This window comes from Choloepus didactylus, chromosome 6 (assembly GCF_015220235.1).
Source record: "Choloepus didactylus isolate mChoDid1 chromosome 6, mChoDid1.pri, whole genome shotgun sequence".
NCBI lineage: Eukaryota > Metazoa > Chordata > Mammalia > Pilosa > Megalonychidae > Choloepus > Choloepus didactylus.
In genome coordinates, this window is record NC_051312.1 from 45625913 (window position 1) to 45649522 (window position 23610).

The window sequence follows — 23610 nt, forward strand, 5'->3', positions numbered from 1 at the left end:
GAGTATTGAGTACCTGAATGCTATATTGGTCTCTGCACTTTACTGTACATTTGAAGTAGTTCATTACAAATAAGATTTTTGAACTGCTTTGCTAGAATCTGATGGGCCAGGGAGGCACTGACCCCTCATTTCCAGCACCTCCAGTATACACATGCTCAACAGGGTACCAATCTTAGATGCTTAAAGGGAAAAGCTAAACAACAACTTCATACAAATAGCAGAAAACAGCCGCTTAGGAGAGGTACAGCCAGCTTTAATCAAATATTCTTATTTTCTTCATCTCCAACAAGATGGAAAAGGCCTCAGAGGCACAAATAAAAGTAAGATCACCTCCTCTCTGCTTAAACTCTGTGGAAAAGGAAACTCTGGTAATACAAGAAGATATTTGATTACAAATTCAAGGAGGAGCGAGGGCTGAACCATAGCATTTCTGGGAAATGTTTTCTTTCTTTGATTTGTGTATTTTTCTTGAGTTTTAACAGATCTCTGTAACCCTCACTGCCTGCAGTTTGCTCCCCCCATGCCCACACCAACAGCAGCCTTTCTTTCTGTCAGCTGAGGCAATCAGGCAAAGGTGGGAAGACATGTAGGGAATGAAAAGATACTAGGAAGAGACCTAGTAGGGAAAAAATTAGATCCTTAAGGTAAAGAGAATCAAGACTTAATATTATTTATAATCTAGGTTCTTTGATAAAACATACCTTGACAGGTGTATATACACATTGAAAGTTCAAGGGCATAAACTGCCAAACTGAACTGGCCCAATGCAACTCTAAAAATAATTGATAAACCTCAGTTCCTTCTGCAAGCCTGTCACATTGATTCCTCCTTTATAGATTTAACAAAATTGTAGCCTTTAGCCAAGTGGAGAACATTCAGGCTTACAGAGCACTAGAGATTTATGGAGCTTTTGGGAAAACACTGTTTAAAAAGGAAAATGGGCCACTGGCAAAACCATAAATATTAAGATTCAGAGAACATTTTGCAAAGTTTTTTTTCTTCTTCTAAATGGTGAGGTCATTGTTCTAGTTACAGATGCACCATTTCAAAGCCTGCAGCAGCTAAGCAAAATTAGAACTGATGTCAGAACAATGATTACACATTTCTTTTAGCTGATCAGCATACTTACAATCCATGTATTCAATTTTAGAGGGACAAAAACACAACTTTTCAATCTGACTACATACCTGTGTTAATTTGCTTGGCAGGTTTTCTTTAGAAGAACCTGAAAATCTAGGTTTGTCATAAAACAGTTAACTCTCTAACACTCGTGCAATTACACAGGACATAAAACACCTATAAAAGGATACATCTTAGAACCATTTAAATTCAGCAGGACATGGGTGGGCCCCACATAGCAGGGTCTTAGGATGAACCTCACCTGAACGGTCTGCCTGTGTTCCCGGAATACATTCACTCTGATTACTGCTTTGTTAAATTCAGGATTTAAAGACTGAATAATCTCATAATCCAGATGCTCCTGATGGGGAAACAGTCAAATCAGTGACAAACTTTAGAAACTAAACAATAAGAAAGTATTCTGATTCTTCACCTGGATTTAAACCCAGCACTGAAATAAAATAAATTCTTATCCTGATTTCCTACCTGATATTGCAGTGCATCAAATCCTTTAAATACAAATTCAAAGAGAGTGTGGAGGTTATCAGGGCTTGGGGAGGTGACAAAGATATTGGAGTACCTATAGATCAATAAAAAAAAAAAAAAAAGGATTTAAGAAAGGATTTTTAAGTGTTCTCCTGTCACAAAGGCGATAAACCGGAGATAATGTCAGGAAAAGAAGTCAGGGCATCTTTGGGAAGGAAAAATAAAGCAATTACAGGCCTGAATAATATTTTTCTTCCCAAACCAATGAAAAAACACAACAACCCTAACATACTAACAAGACACCAAGTCCCGGCAATTAGCTACCAACAATTGTGAAAGCAAACTGCAGAGAGGAGCTGTGGAGAAAACTCCCTCAGTCTGCAGAAGCAGACTATTGCTCACCAACCCAGTGTCGTTACAAGAGGCTCTGCTACACATTCTTCATGAGCTGGGCTGAAAGGGTTTCAAACTGCGAAGCCAGAGAGCTCAGTGCTGAAGCCAAGGGCACACCTCAGCCAGCAATGGATCTCTGTAGAGTGGGGAGGACTGTTAATGGCTAAGAGGCTGAGTGGTTTGCAGGAGTAGCAGAAAAACAAAGGACTAGGAGTCAGGAGCTGAGTGCAAGGCCCAGCTCTGCCAGCAGTGACTTGCTAGGGGATCTTGGGCAAGTCACTGAGACTCCCTGAGCCTACATTTATCCATCTATAAAATGCTCACAGAACTATTAGGAGCATCAAGGAAGATAATGCATACAGAAAAGCATGGTAAATTCTAGGTCCATTATGGTGTCTGCAAAGTTGGAAGCATGCACTCTATTGGCAGATACATAAATCTTCTGGCCATGGCAAAGAACAGACAGTAACATCACAGCAAAAGTCAGCGTCTCAGAAGCAAATAGGGTTTTCTGGTGATCAAAATCATAACAGTGCCAAATTTGTAATTTCCTTAGCCAGCAAAGCTAATCATGTAAATTTTCATTGATACAGAGTTTTTTTTTTAAAGTTTCTTACCTCATACCTGTGATTTTGTGTATGTGTCCGACTTCAGTGATTACAAAGGCTCCTGTGTGCCCATGTGTGCATGTGCAAGTATATGTGCACATCTAGGGTGGGTTGGGGCAAACAGTGCTGTTGTTTCCAAGCAGGAACCCAGGACTTAGAAGTCACACACTGAGCTTGCTCCTGGTCTGAGCAGACTGCTGGTCTCCAGACCCTGATTCTGCACACTGCCCCCTTGCAGCCCAGAATTCTTAAAGATGAATTGAACCCCCTTACCCAAATGCCACTGCCCCAGCAATAGCCAATCCCAGGGCTGCCGATTTTCCTCTTCCTCGGGCAGCTGTAAGTGCAACAGTACTCCTCAAGGTCTTTTCAGAGATCCCCTCAATAAATTTCAAGACAGCTTTGGCCTGTAGAAAGAGAAATCCTATTTATTAGATGGATTCTGAGAAAGGCCAGACTTCCAGTGATTTATCACCATCGCTGCAGAAAAAGTTATTTTGATACCAAGGCTTAAGGAGAGGGGGGCCATCCTTACTGCCAGAAGGCAATGCTCAGCACTCGGACTCTTCACTCCCTCAGTGGTCTCATGTCAGTTTCAAAGCTCTAAATACCGAAGACAGCAGCATAGTGATGTGTGGAATTTCGTTAGTCCTCCAGAGCGTCTAGCAAACAGCCAGGAACAACTAGTAAACAGTCTGGAACAACTGGTGGGGGACATCTGTGACTGGACATACATAGTACACCAGCCTGGAATGGGTGGAGCAGCTGAGATAGCAGCATAAGAACTGTTAGTAAAGCTTCCTAAACTGCGGAGCTGGCGCCCCTCCCCCAACGGCACAGCAGGCTGACCTGAAAAACTTCCCTGTGGAAAAAAGAAGCAGGTTACCTGGAGAAAGGGAAAGTAACTCAACCAAGCCCCAACTGCGATTTTAATTAACAAATTTGGACTACTGAATACAAGCTACAAGCCCAGATAAACCTAGAGAAAGCAGGAAAGGAACCTGAGGTTTCTCCTGGCAGAGAGGAGGCAGGGCTGAAGGGGAAAAAAATACGTAAATAAACAAAAACAGAAGCTTTTAGAGACGGCTGAGCTCAGAGTACTGGAAAACAGCTGTGTCCCAAGAAGTGGGGCACAGAGAACTGGATACAAACACTGGTTGACTGGTGAAACTGGGGGGGTAGGGACTGGCTCTGAAAAGGAGTTTTTTCTCTTTTTCCTTTTTTATCCTTCACATTCTAAGTAGCTCATTAGAAAAGTCTCAGGCATTTTCAGTTGTCAGCCCTGCAAGGCAAGGGTGGAGTTAAAAGAGACAGACAAAGGAAGAATTCAAGTATAGGCGATAACTCCCTAAAAGGTGTATCTTCCCTAAGAAAAGAGGGGCAGGGCCCAGCTCAAGTTGCTGCCTTCCCTCAGAGAATTCAGACCACAGGGCCTGGGGGTGGGGGGATGGGGACAAAAAAAATAGTAACAATTAAGCTTGGCTTCTGACACCCTCAGCCCCTGGCCAGGACAGGGTCCCCTGAGAATTAAAGGCAACACGCCTCGTTATACCAGTGGGGAGCTGCAGGCTGACAAGCACCACCTGCTGGGCAGGATAGGAAAAGCACAGAATCTAGTGGCCTCACAAAAAAGTCTGACAACCTGCTAGGTCTCATCCTCAGGCAAATGTGATACTGATTACACCTTCCACCTGAGACCTGGGCCTGTCTGGTCTGGGAATATCTGATTGAGGTAATCAAGAGAACCAGATGCCTAGACAACAAAAAATTACAAATCACATTAGGAAAAATGAGGATATGGCCCAGTCAAAGGAACAAACTTAAATTTCAAATGAGATGCAGGAGTTGAAACAACTAATTAAAGATCTTCAAACAAATATGCTAAATCAAATCAAAAATCAAATCAATGAACTGAGGGAAGATATGGCAAAAGAGATGAAGAATATAAAGAAGACATTGGGCAAACATAAGGAAGAACTCGCCAGTTTGATAAAACAATTGGCAGAACTTATGGGAATGAAAGACACAATACAAGAGATGTAAAACAAAATGGAGACATACAATAGCAGATTTGAAGAGCAGAAGAAAGGATTTATGAACTGGAGGACAGGATGGCTGAAATTCTACACACAAAAGAACAGAAAGGGAAAAGAATGGAAAAATATGAGCAACGTCTCAGGGAATTAAATGACAACATGAACCACATGAATATATGTGTCACGGCTGTCCCAGAAGGAGAAAAGGGGCAGAAAGAATAATGGAGGAAATAATCACTGAAAATTTCCCATCTCTTATGAAAGACAAAAAATTACAGATCCAAGAAAGCACAGTATACCCCAAACAGAATAGTTCCGAATAGACCTATGCCAAAACACTTAATAATTAGATTATCAAATGTCAAAGACAAAGAGAGAATCCTGAAAGCAGCAAGAGAAAAACGATCCATCACATATAAAAGAAGCTTGATAAGACTATGTGCAGATTTCTCAATAGAAACCATGGAGGCGACAAGGCAGGGGTATGATATATTTAAGATACTGAAGGAGAAAAACTGCCAACCAAGAATTCTACATCCAGCAAAACCGTCCTTCAAAAATGAGAGAGAGTTTAAAATATTCTCTGACAGAGATACTGAGAGAGTTTGTCAACAAGATACCTGTTCTACAGGAAATACTAAAAGGAGCACTACAGGCAGACAGGAAAACATAGGAGAAGGGTTTGAAGCACAATATCGGATGATGGCAGCACAATATTGTAAGTATACTGAACAAAGATGACTGTGAGTATGGTTGAAAGAGGAGTTAGGGGCATGTAGGACACCAGAAGGAAAGAGGAAAAATAAAAGACTGGGACTGTATAATTTAGTGAAATCTAGAGTGTTCAATGATTTGATTAAATGTACAAATATAAGAATGTTTTTACATGAGAGGAACAAACGAATGTCAATTTTGTAAGGTGTTAAAAATGGGGTGGTAATGAGGAAAAAAATACAGTCAATGCAAACTAGACTCTATAGTTAACAGTAACACTGTAACATGCTTCCATTAATTGTAACAAAGGCAATATACCAAAGCTAAATGTCTATAAGAGGAGGATATAATGGAGGGATATGGGATTCTTGGTGTTGGTGTTGTCTGACTATTTTATTATATTTTATTTTAATTTTATTTTTTTCTTTTGTTGCTTTTAAGTTGTCATTTTTTCCTTTCTTTTTTTTTCTTTTTTTGCCTCTTCCTCTTTCTTTGTGGAAGAAATGGAAATATCCTTATATGGATAGTGGTGGTGAATACATAACTATGTGATTACAACAGAAACCATTGATTGTTTACTTAGGATGGAATCTATGGTGTGTGAATAAAACCATCTAAAAAATAAACAGAGGGATACAAGTGCTGGAGAAGATGTGGAGAAAGGGATGTACCTAATCACTGTTGGTAGAGAAATAGAATGGTGCAGCCCATCTGGAGGATGGTGTGGTGGTTCCACAGGAAGCTAAGCATGGGGTTGCCATATGGCCCTGTAACTCAGTTACTGGGTATATACTTGGAAGAACTAAAAAGGGGGACATGAAAGGACATTTGCACAGTGAGGTTTATGGTGTCAATATTCATGATTTGCAGTAGATGGAGGTGGCCTAAGTGTACATCGACTTATGAACAGAATGGTGAACTGTGGTGTATATATGCAATGGAATACTGAGCTGCTGCTACAAGAAGGAGTGAAGTTGTGACATTAAGGATAGTATGTTGAGTGAAATAAACCAGAAATGAAAAGAAAAACATTATAATGCCTCACTAATATGGACTAACTATAATGTGCAAACTTGCAAACTCTTGAGAATTGAGTGTGAGAGCATAGGTTATCAGAGTAAGGCTAGATTGTAAGCTCTTTCAGCAGTTACATCTATTCCTGAGTTGTAATGGCTATTTCTAAATTCTGAGATGCTGAGCTCTTTCTGTATAACCTGGTTGGTCCCTGGAACTTTGGGTATCTGCGTGACAACTGACACTCACAGCCAGAGTCTGGCAGCTATGAATGTCAGCATTACCCCAAACAGCAAATGTTAAAGAGTCTGAAAAAAGAAATCAGACTTCAATTAGAGATATGAACAAAAAGGTCTCGGTTAGGACTAAGGTAAATCAGACTAAAGGGTAAAGGACGATACTGATGGTGTTTTTAAAACTTCAACTTCTGTGTGAGACCAAAGGAAGAAATGTTTATTAGGTACAAAATCTATATTTTTTGTAAAACTTTATATAATTTAACTTGTATGGTCAGTTTATTCAAACAACGTAATTACACGGAATGATGAATAGGGAGTGAAATCTGGTTGGTTTGTACAGGTTAGTGTTAAGCCCCAATACATCCCAGAGTAATTTGGGCAGAGAATAAAAAAGTATTTGCAAAGCCCCCTTGAGGGACTGGGGGAAAATGTGGAAATGTTAAATTTCTCTAGCTAGGGAATTAATGATATTCTCACAAGCACTGAGCATTACCAATTTAAATATTTTTCTTTTGTTGATAAGTTATTTTGATACTAACGCTAGATAATGGGAGGTTTTAGAGCAGCTTGAAGTTGGAATACAAATATTCTTTTGGGTTTGGGAGAATTTAAGTATTCTATACAACACATCAGGTGGTGAGAAATAAGCCCTCTGCAGTCCCACTAAGCTTTCAGTGACATTGATACCTCCCCAAATCTTGTGACTTGCTGCTTAACACCCAGCTTTTAACTAGTGTTTGCCCCTGATGGTTTAGGAAATGTTCATATTGTATCACATTGCCAAATTTTATTTTGTCTTTTTGTCCCTCTGTGGAAGTGAGTTTGAAATAAGCATGGTACTGTAATCCTACCTGATAGAGTGATGTGGAATAAGAATTATTTTTTAAGTGAGAGAGCCCTCCATTTTAACGTTGCTAAAGTTTTTAATATGAACTTAGCATTGGGATAGAGAGGGAAGGAATGTTTACTAAAAGCAATGTCTACTCTTCCCCTTTATGAATGAGTATCTGTGGTTGAATGAAAAGAAGGGAAAGCCTCTTGGGTTTTGTGTTGCCATGTTAAGCATGGGGAGGGATGCTTGACAGCACAGTAACTGAAGCCAGAGTAAGTATGTCTCCATCTGGTAATCGGGAACTCCAGCTGAAAGCTAAACTAACCGATCAGTGGTTAGACTATATTGAAATTGTTAGAAAGTAGAAGTGCTGACTGGTTTAAGCATCCCAAAGAAAAGAATGCAGCAGTCTAATTTGGTGTTAACCTAGGTTTCTGGATTTGTAACCGATCTTTTCCCCACTTTACTCCACATACCAAAAACTAAGGTAAAAAAGAATAAAATCCTTTACCAATCTGTCACTCAGGTACAATCTATCTCACTCATGGTGAGATTTTTGTCTGTTTTCTTAGTATTGTTCTTAAGAGTCCTTTCTCAAGAGCCCAGACTTCAATTTAGAGATATGAATGAAGCAGATCTGGTTAGGACTAGGGAAAATTGGGCCAAAGGGTAAAGGTTGATACTGACTATGTTTTAAAACTTCAACTTCCATGTGAGACCAAGGGAAGAGACGTTTATTTGGTTCAGGATCTATATTTTCTAAACAATTTAACTTGTACAGTCAGTTTGTTCAAACACCATAATTACATGGAACTTTGAATAGGAAGTGAGATCTGGTAAGTTTGTATAGGTTAGTGTGAAATAGTGACACATCCCAAAGTAATTTGGGCAAGGAATAAAAATATATATGCAGGGCCCCCCCTGAGGAGCTGGGGGAAAATGCAGAAATGTTGGACTTCCTCACCCGGATTGTTGCTGATGTTCTCACAAAAACTGAGAACTGACGGTTTTGGTATGCTGGGAACTCTATCTTGGGGCTTGCCCTTATGAAGCTTGTTACTGCAAAGGAGAGGCTAACCCTGCTTATAATTGTGCCTAAAAGTCCCCCCCGCCCACCCTCGACTACCTCTCTGTTGCTCAGATGTGGCCCTTTCTCTCTCGCCAAGCCTACTCGGCAGGTGAACTCACTGCCCTCCCCACTACGTGGGACTTAACTCCCAGGGCTGTAAATCCCCTGGCAATGCAGGATATGACTCCCGGGGAAGAATCTGGACCTGGAATCATGGGATTGAGAAAATCTTGACCAAAAGGGGATGCAAAATGAAACAAATAAAGTTTCACTGGCTGAGAGATTTCAAATGGAGTCGAGTGGTCACTCTGGTGGACATTCTCATGCACTATATAGATAACCCTTCCTAGGTATTAATGTACTGGAATAGCTAGAAGTAAATACTTGAAACTATAAAACTCCAACCCAGTAGCCTTGACCCTTGAAGATGATTGTATAACAATGTAGCTTACAAGGGGTGACAGCATGATTATGAAATCCTTGTGGATTGCACTCCCTGTATCCAGTGTATGGATAGATGAGTAGAAAACTGGGGACAAAAACTAAATGAAAAATTGGGTGGGATGGGGGGAATGATTTGGGTGTTATTTTTTACTTTTATTGGGGTGATGAATACACAACTATATGATGGTACTGTGAACAGGTGATTGTACACCACGGATGACTGTATGGTATGTGAATATATCTCAATAAAACTGAATTTAATAAAAAATAAAAAATAAAACTTAAAACTCATAGTCAATTAAAAAAAAAAAAAAAAAAGGAGAGAGAGTCCTTTCTCAGCATATTGTTCTGTCCTCCTGGGGGCCCCTCAGTTTTGGTAGCTACCCCTGGGATCTCCACTGCTGCTAGATGAGTAACAGTATACAAGTGACCATGATGGTAAGTGCCCTTTGTAAAACATTCAAAAAAGTTTTTTAAAAATTTAAAGGATGTTTTATACATTTTATAGGTTGACTATCGGTTTGATAACTTGCTGTTAAGTATGTTTCTCAATCTGTATTTATCTATCCCGCCAATAAATGTTAATGATAAAACTCTCAAAAAATAAAATTAAATGAAATTAAAATAAAATAATAAAATAAAATAAAAAAATAAATTAAATTAAGAAATAAAATAAAATAATAAAATATAAAATAAAACAAAACAAGCCTGGAGATCCCTCTGGCAGCTGTGCTGAGAAGAGACCATAAGCCTGAAAGCCCCCAGGTCCCCACCCCTCAGATAGGCCCCTGTTCGCGCGCCCTTGTCTCCCCTTCCCCTCCCCATCACTCTGCTTCGGCCCTCAGCCCCCTTGCTGGTGCAGTCCACGCCTATCTCGGGCCTATGTTCCTGCTGTTGCTTCTGCCTGAAACACTCTTTCTCCAATATCCATAGGCCTTGTTAATTCAACCCCTTCAAGTCATTGCTCAAATGTTACCTAAATGAGGCCTTCCCTGACCACCATATCGAAAACTGCAGCATCCCATCCCCATCCTGGCACTTCCTAATCCCTCCTGGCTGCTTTTTATTTTTCTCCACTGTCCATAACAGCTTCTACTACACTACATGGTTTGCTTTTTTACTTATTTGCTGCCTCTCTCACTCCACTAGAATGTAAGCCCCCTGAGGCACAGGTGTGTCCTTGCTGACTGCTGTAGCCTGTGCCTGGACGAGTGGCCGACACCTAGAAGGGAAAGCAGGATGCCAGTGGCACAAGTGGGAGGAGGAGCCACACCACCACTCAGGGACCAAACTCTGCTCCCAACCCGGAGCTATCCTAGGAACAGGCCTTAACTGGCACTTATAGGCAGTGACACTAAAAAAAACACCAAAGAACCATAGGCCAAAGCGGGTGGAGGGGAAGGAAGGGGGGAAGCTTCAGGAAGCCAGTCTCTCCAGATGGGAACACTCAGAAAGGATCCAGGTCCTACCTGTCTTAACTCGGCCTATGCTGAACACCATAGTTTACTCTTTTGTTATTCATTTTAGAACAGGAAAGTTATAAACTCTGATAAAACACAAATGGAAAACATCCACTGAGCTAACAGTAAGGTACCAAATCCAAACTAAAAATTCATCCTAGAATTATTTCCTAAAATAAAAACCCAATGTAAAAAAAGAAAAATAACCTAATTAAAAAGCGGCAGAAGACACAAGATGAGTTCACACACACACACACACAAATTACTCATGGCAATAACTACATGAAAAAGGTGCCTGCCTCTTTCATAATTAAAGCAACACAGCAATGATCCTATGTTCCCAAATGAGAATGGCAAAAATTTAAATGCACCCAGTGTTAAGCAAGGCTGCAGGGAAACGGCAATTCATGCAATACTGGTGGTTCCATTAACCGGCACAACACCTATTTCAATGCACACATTCTCTGATCTAGCAAAAAGGCTGGAATCAACCCAAATATCTAATAGGGGACCACTTACACTCTGCATATTTAAAAATATCCATTTATATGCATGGAAAAAGATCCAGAAGGACACACATCAACTGTTAACAATAGCAATCTCTGGAGAATGGATGCTACATGTAAACACCACTTTCTATATTCCATCAAGAGAGCAGCATCCTGGTGCCAAGGGACCTATGCAGCTCATCTGGACCAGAACCCGGAACACGTCCCACAGCCTTGAAAGCCTTGAGCCACATCCAGTGAGTGCCCAATATGGCCCAAGAACCACCAAAGAAGCTGAGTTTACCAGCACTGGCCACCTCAGTTGAACACAGAAATGCATCTACTCAGCCTGCTGTTTGAACCCAGAGACCAGGTACACATCACAGAGGGGCCTCACCAGGTTTCATACTAGATTAGAGGGCTTCAAGCTCTCCTCTCACTACTGCACAACAAGCCATAGCAACTGGCATTTAATAAGCACCTTTGCACCATCAAAGCTTAACTGATATTAAAGAATACAGGCATATCACCCTCTCTTGGAAAAAGCACTGAGAGGGTTCCACTTCAAATTTATTCTGTTGCTTCCCTCTTCCCCAGTTCCCTGAACTGTTAAATTAGGGAAGTGTAGGAGGTAATCCCTGGACTTCTTTTGTGAATCCAGGCAACAAAGAACAGCCCTGTTGTTGCTGGGTATGCATGCAGGCAAACAAGAGAAAAAGTCTCTTTTCCCAGGAAGAATCCAAGTCTTGACTTGTCCTAACATGGCTTCAGCTGCTTTCTGTGCGGTGGTGTTGTACTGAAGTGAGCCACACTCACCTGGTCGAGGGTCCTGCAGCAGTCCACCAACACACCCACAGGCTGAGTGTCCTGCAAGCTCTCCTTCAACTCCTTCAGCTCCAGATCAGAAGGACCCAGGCTCTCCTCCTACCAGGGGGAAGAGGAAGAGAAGGTGAGCCACAGGAGAATCAACACAGTAAAACAGTCTTCCCCAGATTCCTGGACCCCTGACAGACTCACCGAGGTCTGTGGAGATAAGGCCTCGATGCTGGCAATGTGGGAGGAGATGGGCAGGATGTTGAGCTGGTCATCAATGACAAGACACTTCTTACAAGAGGCCAGAGAGAGAATAAACCTGAGCAACAAAACCACCATAATGAGATGTTGGGAATGGGAAGAATAAGGTCGGAAACAAGGATGTGGATTTTCTTCAGGCAAATCAACCGGCCCCATATGTCTCTAAGAAAGCCAGAGAAAGGGAAAACCCAGTTGCAGAGCAGGGTGAGCTGATTCAGAGCCTCCTCTAAGAGGCACCTGAATATTTCATACAGGAAACAAGAAAACCAAGAGCTCCTCATAAAAGACTGATGACAAGCATTCCCACTGCACACACCACATTGTCCTCCATGTCATTTGGCCCTTCCCACATCCTCCCAGGCTCACCCTTGGGCACTAAGGTATACAAGGCAAACTTGCAATGGGGAATTCCAAGCCTGGTACACACAATCCCCAGTCACACAGGGAAACAAGCACATACGCAAATGGACTGATCTTCTGTCACAGGAAGAAAAATAAATAAATAAAAGCGAAAAGGGGAGAAGAAAGCTCCCTTAAGAAATATAACATAAACATCCTCACATGTAGGAAAGCAAGTATTTGGCTATAGAATTCCAACATTCTCCCCAACAGCAAGACAAGGGTCTCCTTTGCTACTTTCATAGGATTCTTCCTTTCTACTCACTAGCATGTGGCTGCTTCTCTTATTCTGAGTTAAAGTATCACAGGCCCCTAGGGTTCCACAAGGCCAAGGTTTTTAAACCTCAGCACCAATGACATTTTGGACCAGATCATTCTTTGTTGTGTTTGTCCTATGCACTATAGGTTATTTAGCAGCATCCCTGGCTTCTACCCACTAGGTACCAACAGTACCCCCAGGTCATGACAATCACAGTGTTTTCAGACACTGCCAACTGTCTCCTGTGGGACAAAATCTCTCCTGCTGATAACCACTGATCCAAACCAGAGTTTCTTAAGGTGTGTCACAGGTTGCTAACTGGCATTCCCTAAAAAGGGGTTCTGTTGTCAAATAAATTTGGGAAACAATCAGTTAAACGAGGTCTCTGCTACTGCAAGGTTTTTCAGAGGCTTATGGCACTTCATAAAGGAACCAGGATCAGCATTCCCCAAATATATATGGCTAGAGAACCCTTTTGCACAAGGTCCCTCTTAAAACCTGAGTTCTGTGGAACAAGAAACACATTTTTGGGAAATAGTGATGCAGCCAAGTAGAGAAACTTGGTTAAGGCCACTTAGCTCATCAGGGCCAGAACCAAGACAGAATCCAAGTCTCCTGACCCTAACTTTCCACTCAGTTTCACTGGATCTAGAAATAATTTCACTACTGCTATTGTCAAAAAACTCACCACTTTGGACTGTACTACCTTCCCTCCTACAAAAGGAAAGCTTTCCATTGGGTCCAAGGTAAAAGTATTACTCCCAGTATGGCTCCCCACAATTGAAAAGGCACTGAGAAATGTGCTATAGACCTACCTCTCATTAAATCTTCCCACTACATCCTGATGGGCCTCAGTCCTGTACCTTGAATGTACATCCTAAAAAAGCAAGGCAATCCCCATTAACAAAGTCCACAACTCTGGCTCCAGATCCAAATGTGAAGCTCTGTCGAACAACCCTGGGATAAAGGATATGTCAGTGATGCTTCTGGAAACAAAAGCCACTCCCCCATGCCCTGTCCTGAACTGGCCAAAACCCATTTGCTAAAACTGGGATCAAACACTAAAGTCAATGTTTTTCGTTACAACAAACTTTCCCTCACTTCATCTTTGCCTTTTTCCACATTTTATCCAACATTTTAAGATACATTCACTCATTCAATAGAACGCACATGCCTACTGTGTGCCAGACATGGGGTAACACTGGTGAATAAAGCATGATGTCTCTTCTCATGGAGCTTATAGTCTAATGGTTGGGAGAAACATAAGTAAATTAAGATAAATTTTAGCAAATGCTACATACAGATGAAAAACAGAGCAAAAAAAAAAAAACTGTCTTATAAAGGACAGTGAGGTAAGGCCTATCTGAGGTGATAAACTGAGATGTGAGGGACAAATAGAGGCAGCCAGTTAAGAGAGGAAGGAAAAATGAACAAACAGATGTGGACACAAAGTCATTCATTCATTCACAAACATTCATTGAGTGGTTACTAAATGCTAGGCACCCTTCTAGGATCTGGAAATGAACAAGAGAAAAATAAAGTCCCTGCGCTCATGAAGTTTAGAGACTAGTTCAGAAAGACAGACAATAAACAAATAAAGACATAACTTTAGGTGGTTGTCAACTACTTTGAAGAAAAATAAAGCAGGTTATGGAGAGACAGGCTGAGAATCCCATTTGAAATAGGGTTTCAGCAAAGGAGAAACTGATGAGGTGATGTTTGAGCAGGGGATTGAATGCAGGGAGGAGGTGCATTCCAGGGGAACAGCAAGCATAGAGGCTCTAAGGTAACAGCATGCTGGGCACATGTGAGGAACTTCAAGGCCAAAGCAGCTAAAATGGTGAGGGACAATGGGAATAATAGTGGGAGGAAGCAGTCAGTATGATTTGAGGAAAGTCCATTTCACCAGATAAAAACAGTTCATGAAAGCCTGAGTCCAATCCTAACACCATTCCCAAGCAGCTGGACCACGGGCATGACTCAAAACATGCTTCTTAGAACAAAAACATGGCAGCAATGGTGGGGTCAGGAGATTAGTTAACAAGTGAAACACATCCTGACTCCTAAACCACATCCTCAGCCAAGCGGCTTTTGCTTTGAGAGAAAAGTACTTCTCCCAGAGCTAAAGTTCTTGCCTAACTAGGAATGGAAATGGCAAATGTCCCTTCACTATCCATTATGATGAGAGCTAGTGAGGGAAACAATACACGTCCTTTTTTGCAGTAATCAAATGTAGGCACTGGCATAGCTATTTGCAGAATACCATTTTGGAAATTTACTACTTAAAAGCTGTATCATATCCAAATCTTACTGGTGTAGGATTTGCAAATGACAGAAAGCAAATGTGAAATTCAGGCACACTCACAGTCATGAGATTTATCTGCAGTGACTTTTTGATCAGTTGCAGTGAAAGAGCTCCCAGCTCAGAGACTGTGCTCACCGCTCACTGGATTTGCCCAGTGAATTCTTAAAAAAAAACCAGGGACTTACCATGGTCATTGTGTACAACTGCTTCAGTGAATTCATGGTCCGAAGGAGGATAACCACAAGCCCACCACCTTCTACTGTTTCTACAGTCCTGGCCAGCAAATTTGGAGTTAAGGCTTCAAAATCCTGTAAGAAGGAAACCTTAGAAAAGGCTGGTCATACAAACAGGAATCCCAGGGATGCTTAACCAAGGGCCAGGTGATAATGCAAAAAGACGGCTTCAGAGCACAATCCCAAGACTCTATTCCCCCACCCCTTACCAGGACACACACACGGATTCACAGCACCTTATTTAGGGGCACAACAGGAGATCCCAGCCCTTGAGTATAGGTGTACTGGTTTTATATGTCAGAAATGTTTCTAATAAATTCTCATTAAAAATCTTATTTGAAAACAAGTCCTCCAGTCTTCACTGGCTCACACTTCACTTTCAGAAACATCTCACATTCATTTTCTGGCTTGTTTACAGATCTAAGCTGTTTGACAAAACTCAACTGCACCACAAGGGGGAGCTACTGCTTAAAGGAGCCCATCACTCTGGGAACTGGTAATGGTGGTGAGCTTATGGTGAGCTTAAGAACACTCCCCACCAATCAGTTATCAGGCCACACGGTTCCCAGTTTGAAGAGTGAGAACGAGGTAAAATGCTCTTTTCTGGCTTCCAAAGTGGGATGCAAGTCAGAAGTACACCAGACAACCCACTAGAATTCAAGATTCATGATTTTTTACCTCATTTCTTAATTTATACCATGCAAGGTATGTTTTACAATATACATAATCATGGGTAAAATAACACATGTTATATAACAGATAAAAATTTGGATGTTTGTGATTAAATTATTTTTGCCCTTTTTCAGGGAGAGGTGGGCTAGAGGCAGGTATAATAGAATAAAACAGAGACCATCAAAGCTGAAAACAAAGAAAGAGGCAAAACTAAGCCCAGCAAAGAAATTCACCACATAGTTCCTTGAGGGGGAAATATGAAAGGTTTTTAGGGGCTAGAAAGTGTGTGTGGGGGGAGGGGGAACACACACAGTATTTATGGTGGCTCATTCTGAATAGGACACACATGTCCACAGATCTGTACCCAGTCAGTTAAAACAAGTCACATTGCTCACTGGTCAGGAAAGCATCTTCAGTTAGGTCTACTAAGGGTCTGGGATCCTAGGGTCATTCAAAGTTCATGGTCCTCTCTTTTCAGCTTCAGCTGATTAGAACCAGTTATCATGAAACATAAAACAGTTTTGGCATCTCTAGATAAGTGCTGCTTTAAGTAGAAGCTTTCCTTTTTATGTTGGGGTGAGCGATCAAGTTTCCTTTGGAAAGATGACCAAGTCTTCCCCTAAAAATGCTTGGGGAGTGGGGGTGGCAGGGCATATGTATATCTTCTCTCCTACTGGACCACCTGCTCTCAGTGGGGAACCAGCCAGCCCAAGTACCTCGCAATGCTCTGGGCCCACCCACTGACCCAATCTCAGGCGAAGGAGGCCACCCACCTGGAGGACACACATGCCAAACGTATTGCCAAGGATCTTGTGAGTCTCATTGTAGTAGCAGTAGCGAATGTTTGTGGCAGCTACAAAGAGTTCAAAGGGGTCATCTTGCTTTATGTTCAACGTCCCATTCTTTATTTTCTTCTGCAGCTGTCGCATTCTTTTCTTCCGGTGACTGCAATGACACCCCCATCCCACAAAAGCCAGTTAACCAGAGAGGCTAAAAGATGGGAGCAGAGATAAGCCTCAATGACTACTCAATTAGACAGGGGGAGCTAGAAGGGAATGTGGAAACTGTGAGGTCAATTCCCTCACTTTAAAGGTGAAGAAAACTGGATAAGCATTATAGCAGAGTAGTTAAAAAGATGGTCTTTGCCTTACACCCAAAGCATGAGCAACCAAAGAACAAATACACAATGGGATTTCCTCAAAATCAAACACTTTTGTACATCAAAGGACTTTGTTAGAAAAGTAAAAAGGCAGCCTACACAATGGGAGACAATATTTGGAAACTACACATCAGATAAGGGTTTAATATCCTGAAAAAATAAAGCAATCCTACAACTCAACAACAGAAAGACAAACAACCCAATTAAAAAACGGGCAAAAGACATGGACAGACACTTTTCTGAAAAGGACATACAAATGGCTCAAAAACATATGGAAAAATGCTCAACTTTACTAGCTATTAGGGAAATGCAAATCAAAGCCACAATGAGATATCTCACACCTACAAGAATGGCCATTATCCAAAAAACAGAAAATTACAAGTGCTGGAGAGGATGTGGAGAAAGAGTCACACTTATTCATTGTTGGTGGGAATGTAGAATGGTGCAACCACTCTGGAAGACAGTGTGGAGGTTCCTCAGGAAGCTAAGTATAGATTTGCCATATGACCCAGCTATACCATTGCTAGGTACATACTCAAAGGAACTAAAAGTTAAGATACAAATGGATATTTGTAAACCAATGTTTATTGCAGCATTATTCACAACTGCCAGATGGAAACAGCCCAAATGTCCATCAATGGATGAGTGGATAAGCAAACTGTCGTATATACACATGATGGAATATTATGCAGCTGTAAGACAGAACAAAGACATGGAATGCATAATAACATGGATGAACCTTGAGGATGTTATGTTGAGTGAAGTTAGCCAGAAACAAAAGGACAAATACTGTATGGTCTCACTAATATGAAACAACACTAATGAGCAAACTTTGAGGGTTAAAAGCTGATAACACAGAAAGAGAAAGAGGGTAGAGATCAGGTAGATTACAAGGGGTGACAGTGTTATTGTGAAAACCCTGTGGATCGCACTCCCTTTATCCAGTGTATGGATGGATGATTAGAAAAATGGGGACAAAAACTAAATGAAAAATAGGGTGGGATGGGGAGATGGTTTGGGTGTTCTTTTTCACTTTTATTTTTTATTCTTATTCTGATTCTTTCTGGTGTAAGGAAAATGTTCAAAAATAGATTGAGGTGATGAATACACAATTATACGATGGTACTGTGAACAGATGATTGTACACCATGGATGATTGTATGGTATGTGAATATATCTCAATAAAACTGAATTAAAAAAAAAAACAAAATCACAGCAGAAAATGTTACAAATAAATAAAGCTAAAAAAAAAAAAAAAAAAAAAAAGATCATCTATGGAGTGAAACAGTGCTGGGCCTATGTGTGAGCCCTGCTATTTTGCTCTATGATCTTGGGCAAATATTTCACCTCAAAAGAAGAGTAATGGGAGTACCTTAACCTCACAATATTTGGCCAAAGCTAGAGTTTGAAACCAAGCCCCAGTGCCTCAATTACACTGTGCTACACCCTGCTGCTCTCCAGAGGGCCTGAGAAAGGCAGGTGATGGCAAATTACTTTATGGATGAAAATCTTTTCTAAGTGAATTTATCCACTTCCTTAACCTGACCATGCAATCAAGTCCTCAAGCACAGCTCTTATCAAAGGCAATATTGTTAGAGGATAATGGAATCTGTATGCCTCCCCTTTACCTCTTTCCCTTACAGACACAGAGAGGAAAAAGAATGCTCCAGAATTCAGAATTATAGCTGATCAAAATGTTACCATAGTTCTCTAACAGAATAGCTAGTACCAAGGCCCTTCCCACTCTAGGCCTCTACTTCCTCATCTGTGAAATAAGGAATGCTAGCTAGTCTTCACTGTTCCTTCTGGCTCATGCCTTAAGTTCACAACTTACAAGAAAGCATCAGCTTTAGCCCAATGCTCTGCCAACTCACGGATATGAAGGGGTTGGCATGGGAGAGCTACAAACACAGAATAGACTTTTACAAGTAAAACCAGGCAAGTTAAATTCAAAAGGCAAATTTGCCCATAAAACTGTGAACTGCCTAGTTCTGCACCCATCTCACATTTACCAATTGATCAGTAGTGAAAATCAGAAGCCCCAGAAACATGAAATTCTGCCGATAGGTGACAGGTGTTATTTTCAAACTATATTAAAAGTGCTCACCTGCTCAATTATGAAAGCTTATGTACAACATAATACCAATCATGTTTTAAACTATATACCGATGCTATATACCCAAATGCTAACAATGCCTGGATGCTGAGATTGTGGGTGATTTTTATTTTCATTTGTGATATTTTGCATTTTTCACATTTCCTACAATAAGACTTTTATAATTTTTTTTAAAAAAAGCAAATTATTTACTCAAAATCTGGTTTCATTTAGGCAGAAAAAAATTTCTTTAAGGCCAGAAGACAGGGAGTAATCAAGTTTAGCCTTTGCCACTAATTAAAATTAAAATAATTTTAGAGGTGGAGAAACTAAGATAAAAGTGGAGAAACACTAGATAAAAACCAGAAAGTGACCCAGAATACCGGTTACAACAATGTGCCAGCTGGATGAGGTCTGCTAGTACCACAGGGGACGCATACTTGGTGAAACCAAGAGTCTGCATTCTGAAACGAGTGAGTAAGCTGGCTGGAAGACCCGCAGCCGTGCAGCAGTGTAGGAAAGCCAGGGGTTGGCGTTTGGAGACTGACTGGTTCTTTTAAGAAAAAAAAAAAAAGAGAGAGAGAGAAACCCAGGAGCGGCTACAGTTGTGACAGCGGGAACCACGCAGTAAAACACAGCAAGAGGGGGCTGGGCCGGCCTCTCGGTGTCTGGCCTGGAGGATAGCCCGCTGCAGATACCCTCAGGGACAGGGGAGCGGAGGGGAGAGCCGGAAGCTGAAAGAAACCCTGCAGCTGGCAGCTGGCTCCCTGGAGGGCTGGATAAACTCCTGCCCAGGGCCATGCCCACAGCCCAGAGACGCGCCAGTTGTCCCGGAGCTGGGAAGGAGGAACTGTGGGGGGGGGGGGGTCAAGACGCCCCGTTCGGCCATCTTTGCATCAGGCTGAGAGCGCCCCTTCACAGCCCGGCGGCCCGGGGCTTCCCTTGAGGGACGGTGTGCACTGGTGACGTAGCACGGCATTCCCTCGGCAGAGATCCTGGAGGATCACGGCTGGGAGGGGGTGCCCGCTCAGAGAACCCAGGGATGCTACACCAAGTCTGGTGGTTTGTGGGACAGCGAGAGAGAGGGTCTGGGGCTGAACTGAAATGAAGACTTAGACTCTTGAGGCAGCCTTGAATCTCCGGGAACCTGGGGGATTTGAATATTAAAGCTGCTCTTCCTCCCTGGCCACCTGGACACACGCCCCACATTCAGGGTGGATGGCTCCAGCAACACACCCAAACTGAGTTCTCCAACTGAACCCCACAAGAATCATTTCCCCACTAACCGTGGGGACAAGGTGGAGAACTGACTTGAGGGGTATAGGTGACTCACAGACGCCACATGCTGGTTAGTTAGAGAAAGTGTACACCACCAAACTGTGTTTCTGAAAAATTAGATTGGTATCTTTTTTTTACAACTTGAAAGAACCCTATCAAGCAAAGTACATGCCAAGAGGCCAAAAACAACAGAAAATCTTAATGCATATGATAAAACCAGACGATACAGAGAATCCAATTCCAAACACCCACATCAAAATATCAGAAGAGACACAGTACTTGGCACAATTAATCAAAGAACTGCCATTGAGGAATGAAAACATGGCAGAGGATTTAAAGGACATCAAGAAGACCATGGCCCAGGATATAAGCGACATAAAGAAGACCCTAGAAGAGCATAAAGAAGACATTGCAAGAGTAAATAAAAAAATAGAAGATCTTATGGAAATAAAAGAAACTGTTGGCCAAATTAAAAAGACTCTGGATATTCACAATACAAGATTAGAGGAAGCTGAACAACGTCTCAGTGTCTGAGAAGTCCACAGAACAGAAAATGAAAGAACAAAAGAAAGAATGGAGAAAAAAATAAAAAAAATCGAAACGGATCTCAGGGATACGATAGATAAAATAAAATGTCCAAACTTAAGACTCATTGGTGTCCCAGGAGGGAAAGAGAAGGGTAAAGGTCTAGAAAGAGTATTCAAAGAAATTGTTGGGGAAAACTTCCCCAACCTTCTACACAATATAAATACACAAAGCACAAATGTCCAGCAAACTCCAAATAGAATAAATCCAAATAAACCCACTCCGAGATATATTCTGATCAGACACTCAAATACTGAAGAGAAGGAGCAAGTTCTGAAAGCAGCAAGAGAAAAGCAATTCACCACATACAAAGGAAAAAACATTAAGACTGAGTTGTGACTACTCAGCGGCCACCATGGAGGCGAGAAGGCAGTGGCATGACATATTTAAAATTCTGAGAGAGAAAAATTTCCAACCAAGAATACTTTATCAGCAAAACTCTCCTTCAAATTTGAGGAAGAGCTTAAATTTTTCACAGACAAACAAATGCTGAGAGAGTTTACCAATAAAAGACCTGCCCTACTTCAGATATTAAAGGGAGCCCTACCAACAGAGAAACAAAGAAAGGAGAAAGAGATATAGAGAATTTTAACAGACATATATAGAACCTTACATCCCAAATTATCAGGACACTCATTTTTCTCTAGTGATCACGGATCTTTCTCCAGAAGGGACCATAAGCTGGGACATAAAACAAGCCTCAAGAAATTAAAAAAAAAAAAAATTTGAATATACTCAAAGCACATTCTCCAACCACAATGGAATACAAATAGAAGTCAATAATTTTTGAATTGTAACTCCACTATTTACTTCCTACATGATATAAAATACACAAACTCTAATGACAAATCAGTGGTTTTGAACTCAACATAAAATATGTAATTTTAGACAACTATATAAACGTGGGGGAATGGAGGAGTATAGGAACATAGTTTATATGTCCTATTGAAATGAAGGTGGTGTCAAAGAAAAACAAGATTGTTATGGATTTAAGAGGTTAATTTTATGACCCACAGTAAACACAAAGAAATTATTAGAGAATATGACCATAGAAATGAAAAGTAGAGTATGGGTTAAGAGAAATGGGGGAAGGGGTAATGGGGAGTTAAGAAATGAGTGTAGGGTTGCTGTTTGAGGTGAAGGGAAATTTCTAATAATGGATGGTGGGAAAGAGCATTACAACATTCTAAAGGTGATTAATCCCACTAATGGAATGCTAGACAGGGGGTGGAATGGGAAGATTTAGGCTGTATATATGTTTCCACAATTGAAAAAAAAAAAAAAGACAGTCTAAATAGATGACAATTGAATGCCAAGGATGAACCTGGATGGGATTGGAGGATGGAGGACAGGAGGCTCAAAGGGACACAGTTGAGACATAAGGAAAAGGAAATATAGAATGTAAGCTTTGTATCATTGTTGAATCTCTTGTACTTCTTAGCTGCGCTTAATGGGATTGCATAAAAGAATGTTCTTGTTCATCGGAAGTGTATATGTGAATTATAGTGTTTGTTCAAGTATGTGTGCAGGTAGCTCTCATATGTTCAGAAGACAGAGCAATAGACGATGGATGATAGATAGGGAGGGAGGGAGGGAGAGAAAGAAATAGCGATGTGACAGCATGTTAAAGTTAGTGGATTGGGCTATCGGGGGAGGGGGGTCAGGGTATGATGGAATTCTGTATATGGGGTTAGTATTGTTTTTGCAACTGTTCCTATAACTTTGAATTCGTTTCAAAATAAAAAAATTAAAATAAAATAAAATAAAATAAAATAATTTTAGAGCCTGTCAATAATACATTCAACTCAACTAACTGAATACCTACTACAAACATGCTGGATCATTTGTGTAGTAGACTGAATTATGTACCCCAATTTAGACACATTCTTAATCTGTATTCCTGCGGGTATGAACCCATTTTAGACAGGATCCCTTGAAGATATTTTTGTTAAGGTATGGCCCAACTGAATGAGGTTGGTCTTAATCCAGATTACTGGAGGCCTTATAAAGAGAAAGAAACCAGAAGCCAGGGGCAGACAAAGCCACAGGGAGGAGCCAGAAGCTGGAAGTCAACAGAACTTGGAAGACAAAGGAGAAGTCACTGGAATGTGACACAAGGCAGAGATACAAGCCAAGGAACCCCAAGGATCATCAGCAGCCAGCACCAGAATGTTACACTTTGGGGACTGAAAGCAACATCTTGTTGATGCCTTGATTTTGGACTTCTCTAGCCTCAACCTGTGAGTCAATAAATTCCCACTGTTTAAGTCAACCCACTGTGGGATATCTGTCACAGCAGCTGGGAAAACTAGCACAATCTGAAAATATGAAAATACAAAGATAAGTAGGAGAGGCTCCTAACTAAAGGAGCTTACCACCTAGAAATGAAAACAAACAAACAAACAAACAAACAAAAAAACACCAGTAGACCAGCAATTCATCCTGAGGCAGAGTGTGATCAGCACCATAAGAGGAGGACAAGGGAGGAAGCAGGTAGAAGAACTGTCAGGTATGACTGACGGGCTTAGGAAAAGTGTCATGAAGGCAGCAGACCCTGAAAAATGAGAAGGAAGATTTCAGTAGGTGAAGTCAGAGAAGTGAAGTGGCATTCCAGGCAGACAAGAAAGCAAGAGAAAAGCATGGTGTTTA

At 41.2% G+C, this 23610-nt stretch overlaps 1 protein-coding gene across 3 annotated transcripts in view; it reads right to left on the minus strand.

Annotated features, from left to right (window-relative positions):
- Positions 1-23610, minus strand: part of NAT10 (N-acetyltransferase 10) — a 50311-nt gene that overhangs the window by 20203 nt on the left and 6498 nt on the right. For all 3 annotated transcript variants that reach the window (XM_037838918.1, XM_037838920.1, XM_037838919.1), the window contains 8 exons: positions 16618-16789; positions 15125-15247; positions 13450-13511; positions 11920-12034; positions 11719-11826; positions 2880-3013; positions 1606-1699; positions 1382-1480 (listed from right to left, as the gene is read on the minus strand). In XM_037838918.1, the coding sequence (XP_037694846.1) occupies positions 1382-1480; positions 1606-1699; positions 2880-3013; positions 11719-11826; positions 11920-12034; positions 13450-13511; positions 15125-15247; positions 16618-16789 (907 nt within the window). The remainder of the gene's footprint in view (positions 1-1381; positions 1481-1605; positions 1700-2879; positions 3014-11718; positions 11827-11919; positions 12035-13449; positions 13512-15124; positions 15248-16617; positions 16790-23610) is intronic.